This window comes from Macaca fascicularis, chromosome 3, assembly GCF_037993035.2.
Source record: "Macaca fascicularis isolate 582-1 chromosome 3, T2T-MFA8v1.1".
Taxonomy (NCBI): Eukaryota; Metazoa; Chordata; class Mammalia; order Primates; family Cercopithecidae; genus Macaca; species Macaca fascicularis.
Genome location: NC_088377.1, coordinates 176347007 through 176353006, shown reverse-complemented (window position 1 = coordinate 176353006; position 6000 = coordinate 176347007). Strand labels below are relative to the sequence as shown.

The 6000-nt window shown below is 37.6% G+C and overlaps 1 protein-coding gene across 3 annotated transcripts in view; it reads right to left on the bottom strand.

Annotated features, from left to right (window-relative positions):
- Window positions 1–289: 289 nt before the first annotated feature.
- BPGM (bisphosphoglycerate mutase) overlaps window positions 290–6000 on the bottom strand; it is a 32724-nt gene continuing 27013 nt past the window's right edge. For all 3 annotated transcript variants that reach the window (XM_074036008.1, XM_045387457.2, XM_005550827.4), the window contains one exon: window positions 290–1260. In XM_074036008.1, coding sequence (XP_073892109.1) covers window positions 1117–1260 — 144 coding nt within the window. In that variant the 3' untranslated portion in view covers window positions 290–1116. The remainder of the gene's footprint in view (window positions 1261–6000) is intronic.

Sequence of the window (6000 nt, the reverse complement as noted above, 5' to 3'; positions counted from 1 at the left end):
GAGTATCATTAAGACAGATAAGCAATCAATTGTGTCATGGCCTACCCTGACTGCTCTGCGCTACATACCATAATCTTTTGCCCTCAATGAACACAAGCCCTAATATACCATTCCCTCTGCTCATGTGAATAAAGTTCCATGCACTGTGTTCTACCTTCCCTGCTTCATGCTTCAGCATATAGAAAATCGCGAGTGTCTGTTGTGTTGAAATAAGTGCAACTGTTACAGGAAGGCATGAGTCAGACCCGTTTAGAAGCCTACCTAAAATTCACCAAACACATGGAGACACTTTGGGGATGCCATTTTCAGTCACTTTATTGTCAGGAACTTTATTTTTAAACTAATTACAGGTACCCAAACATTGAAGTTCGAAAAATTAAAACAAACCAAAATGAGAACCTCAACAGCCATAGTTGTCTATCTGCTGCTTATTCTTGTGGCCAAAGAGGAATTCTACTAAATGTCAAATGAAGGATGTCGCTAAACTAGAAGACAAGTTAAAGGGCCTTGTTGTCATTTCTGTCATTGTGGTGGCGGTTGTTGGCTTTCTTGGAGAAATATATCTGTGACTTTCTCATTTAATGGGCCTCTGGCCTTAATTATCAAAGCATCCCTTTTCCTAGAGGAAAAGACTAGTAATAAATACATATGGTATATTATCTAATATCTCTTATTGTCACCCCAGAAAATCTTACTAAATATAAAAGTGAACTACTGATTAGAATAGTGCCTGTCAATGGTGACTCAGAAATGATTTCCTGGATGATAAATACCTTTAACTTCATCTCTACTTGTTGCTCTCCCATCTCAGAAACTGATGACCTTCATTAAACCCCACTAGTTACTAGTTTAGTGACTGACTAGGGGGCTAGCAGGAAAGCTAACTCATAAGGCTGTGACATAAGCACTGAGGCATCCTAAAGCCTTATCTGGGTCACAATAAGTTACCTAGTTATCTATACAAACTCTACTCCACAGCCTAGCTCTGGAAAATCGGGGAAAAAGAGAGAGAGTTCAGCACCCATAACACACTCCTATGCCACTTCTTTTGCATTTCTTCTTAGCCAACAGTTGGGAGAGACTATTTTTTAGCTTGTTTCACTTTTCCTTGATCTTCTACTTTCTTAATGGCTGCTTGGATCGCCTCTTGGTCACCCAGGAACTGATGAGGCCCAACAGCACGCAGGTTTTCATCCAGTTCCAGAAGAATGGGGACTCCAGTAGGAAGAGTAATGTTGATGATGTCTTCATCTGAGATACCTGTTGATCAGGACAGGAAGAGACTAGGTGTTAAAAGACAACTCAGGAGGAAGTTCTGTTTAATTACATAACTGCACTTTAATCCCATTTAACTGTGTGCCTGAAATATGCAGGTACTGAGGGATTCCAGCTATAATTCCTGGAAGCCAGGAACTTTCCAGAAATTACAAGAAAAAAAGGCTTAGAGATTCACAGCAAGTGCTGCTACATCAGGACAGTAGATACCTTTTGGGACAATCTGTTCCTGTTTCCTACCTAAATCTGAAAGGAAGGAAAATTATTTTCTCTATGCCCACATTTGTGTTACTAGTTTTCCAAAGAATCAGGTAATCTCAAAAAATCAGAAAGTGAACCAGGAGCGTTTTCTGTGTTTCTCCTTTTATGTGTTGTACCCAGGCTGGTACTAAAATTAGGATTTTTCGCTAATCTCTAAATCTAGTTCATTTGATTAGAATGTGTTTGGTTTTCCCACACTAAGTGAGCTTGCAATACCCAGAGCTAGATCCAGTCCAGCAGGAATGCTTTCCTAGGTGCTTAGAAAGCACAGTCAAGGGGAATCAGGAAGGGATTTTACAGCATGCCTGTGAACACGGCTCGCTCTCCTGTAGTCTCCAAACATTCCAGCTGCTAAAAAAGGAAGGTATATATAATACACAAGCCACCTTTAGTCCTTTTTAAAGTACAACCGAATTACAGATAATTCAACTTGGACCAGAAGAGCGGTAGTTGTAGTAGAAGTGGTAGTAATAATATTTTTTATTATTACAAGCACTTTTAACAAGAAACAGCAAACATATCCTGAGTACATATTTCATGCCAGGTACTCTTTTAAGCATTTTGTATGTATTAACTCATTTAATCATCATTGCAATCCTATGACGATATATTATTTCTCCATGTAACAAGTTCTGGCACAGAGAGGTTAAGTAAACAATGATCACACAGATAGTAAATGGCACAGCCTGGATTCAAACCTAGGGGTCTGTACCTACTGTGTAATGTAACTCCTCTCAAGTTTCTCTGATTTCAAAGTGAGCAAAGGGAAGGCCTGACAAAGAGATGAAGTTCAACAAACTAAAAGACAACTGAAAGTATTCAAATTATCTACTTTAAAAATACTCCTTTATTAATTACATAGACTTCTAAATGCTAACCATATGCATCCTGTTCTATCTTAACAGAAAGGACCTAGCTGGAACAAGTTCAGGGGAGTCCAAGGGTTTGTCTTTACTTGAGGGTGGCAGAATAAGTTGTTATCAGTTAGCAATCAATGCACCTTTTCATTTTAATTAGCCATTGGTCCTAACTGTGAGCACCAGCCAAGGAGTCACAGAATCGTAGCACTGGATCCTTACTGCTGGGCTGGCTCTTTATTAGAATTTCATGTCAAGGCCTAGAAGAGCTACCTAATAACTCGTATACACAAACTATCCACACTCAAACAACTACGAAAATGGAAAGGATCTGAACTTGGAAGACACAGTCTCTTCCAAGTAAGTGTACTGTCCCATCACCTCCCCCGCCAATCCCCCTGCAATGTCCTTTGCAATTTTAGGCAAGTAACTTCTCTGGACCTGCAATTCTCCTGTCAATTAAAAGAAAGAACAAACGAAAAACACACACTCTTCCTTTGCCAGCATTTTAAAGGGTTGTGGGATAAAAGGGGTGGCTTAAAAGAGAACATACATGAAAAAAAGGTAGCACAATAAGTCTCTCTTCTTTCTCTATTAGGAATTCCCTTCTAGGTAGAAGATTTATACTAAGATACTCCTTTGCCCTGCCAAGCCCCCACCCTCACACTGCAACCTTACAGAAGATTACCATCACAAACTACAGCTGCTGAGAACAAATCTATTCAGACCAGACCGCTAGCTGTTTAGCAGGGAGATGACTGCTCTAGATTCTTAGCACCTTCCGGCTCCATCAGGTCAGAAATGTCAGCTAGCTGCACGACAGCCACCACATACATCCCTCGGAAAGAGCAGGAGGGGAAGTCAACAACCTGTCGTTTGGAGTCAGGTGACCACTGAGCCTTTCAAATCCAACAGTACTCACTCCCAAATCCAGGGGAAGCTCTGGAGGTCTCCAAACCTAACTCATTCACTAACTAGTAACTGAGGGCTCTTTATGTTCCTAGTACTCTGTGGCAGAACATGTGCGAGTGACCTTGGCCAAGATTTTACCTCCAATGAACTATTTCTTCATTTATAAAATGAGAGAGGATAGTCTCTCTAGCACCAGCATTCCTTTATTTTATTCTTAATGGTTAAGAAAAGCAGAGGCACCTTAGAGACACAAGAGCATGAGGACACTGAGTACTGTTTATATTCATCTACTGTGCAAGGACCATGCTTTATCTGTTTCCAGAGTCTGTAAGCATATTGCTCACTAAATTGGAGAGAAAAATGGATTTTATAGATTTCTCCAAATAATCTAAATTCTAAAAATTAATTTGTTAAAAGATAACAAAAGTGACAAAAGTGACCATGTTTGACTAAAGTTTACCAGGAGAAGCAGAAACTATGGGTGTACGTATCTATCAGCATCTCGGATTCACCACTCATAGATGTGTGCCTTTGCAGTGTCACCAACCATTAATCTTAAGCTCTTGAATCCAGGACTTTATTGTAGAATGACTGAACATTCTACTTCTATTCAACATTGTAAGATTCTAGCCAAGGCAACTAGGCAAGACAATGAAATTAAAGGCACCCAGATTGGAAAGGACAAAGTAAAACTATCTCTATTTGCCGAAGGTATGATCCCACCAATAACCTGTCAGAACTAATAAATTCAGCAAGGCTGCAGGATACAAGAACAATACAGAAAAGGAAATTGGGTTTTTAATACAGTAGCAATAAGCAACATGAAAGATTAAGTAAACAATTCTATTTATAATAACATCAAAAAGAATAAAATGCTAAAAATAAATTTAACCCAAAAAGTACAAAACTATACTCTGACTACTACAACACAGTGTTCAAATTAAAGAAAACCTAAATATGTATTTATGGATTAGAAGACGTAACACGTATCAAGAGGGCAACATTCCCTAAATTAACATACAGATTCAATACAATTCTATCAAGAATCTCAGTGGACTTTTTTGTATAAATTGACAAACTGATCTTAAAGTTCATATGGAAATCTAAGGTACTCAGAATAGCCAAAACAATATTGAAAAAGAAGAAAAAACCAAGGGACTCATAGTTCCTGATTTCAAAACTTACTACAAAGCTATAGCAATCAAGATAGACACAGATAAATGAAATAGAATTGGGAACCCAACATAAACCCTCATATTTTTTATCAATAGATTTCCAACAAGTGTGCCAAGGCGATGAAATGCATAAAGAATAATCTTTTCAACAAATAGTACTGGGATAACTGTATATCCACATGTAAAAGAATGAAGTTGGATCCCTAATTCACACTTTATAAAAAAATTAACTCAAAATGAATCAAAGACTTAGAGTCAAAAGCTAAAATTGTAAAAATTTTTTAGAAAAGAAGCCATAGGAGTAAAGTCTTCATGACCTTGAGTTAATTAATAGTTTCTTAGATATGACACCAAAAGCATACACAAGAAAAAAAAATAAACTGGCTACATAAAAATTTACAAATGTTTGTGCTTCAAAGGACACTATTAAGAACATAAAAAGGCAACCCAGAGAATGGGAGAAAAATTTGCATAGCATATATATTCTAGATATATATGTTCTAGAATTATCAGATGTAAGAACTGCCTCCAATAATAAAAAGACAAATGATCAAATTTTAAAATGGGCAAAAGGTTTGAACAACCATTTCTCCAAAGATATACAAATGGTCAATAAGCACATAAAAATAGGCTTAATATTACTAGCTATCAAGGAAATGCAAATCAAAACCACAATGAGATACTACTTTGTACCCACTAGGATGGCAACAATAAAAAGTCAGATTATAAACAAGTGTGAGTAAGCATGTGGAGAAACTGGAGTCATAATACACTGTAAAATCAGGTATGCAAAAGGCTATAGCCTCTTTGGAAAACAGTCTGGCAATTCCTTTTGTTACACACACATCTACCATATGACCCAGCAATTCCACTACTAAGCATATACCCAAGAGAAATGAAACATGAGTCTATATAAAACTTGTACACAAACCTTCATAGCAGCATTAATCATAATAGCCAAAAAGTGAACACAACACAAATGTCCATTAGCTAATGAACAGATAAATTAAATGTGGTATATACATACAATAGAATATTATTTGGCAATGAAAAGGAATGAAGTACTGATGCAAACCACAATAAGGTTCTTGGAAGAACCTTGAAAGCATGATGCTACTAAATAAAAGAAGTCAGTCACAAAGGACCACTTATTGCATGAGTTCATTTATATGTAATGTCCACAACAGGCGAATCTATAGTGACAGAAAGTAGATTAGTGGTTGCCCAGGGCTGGGTGGAATAGGGGAGGGACTGAGGGGACAGTAACAGCTAAGGGGTGCTGGGTTTCTTTTTAGGGTAGTGAAAGTGTTCCAATATTGATTGTGGTAATGGAGTTACAATTTTGTGAATACACTAAAAGTCATTTAACTGCATACTTTAAATGGCAAATTGCATGGTATGTGAATTATAATGCAATAAAGATGTTAAAAAATAGTAAACAGGGCCCAGTGCGATGGTTCACGCCTCTAATTCCAGCACTTTGGGAGGCCAAGGTGGGTGGATCACCTGAGGTCAGGAGT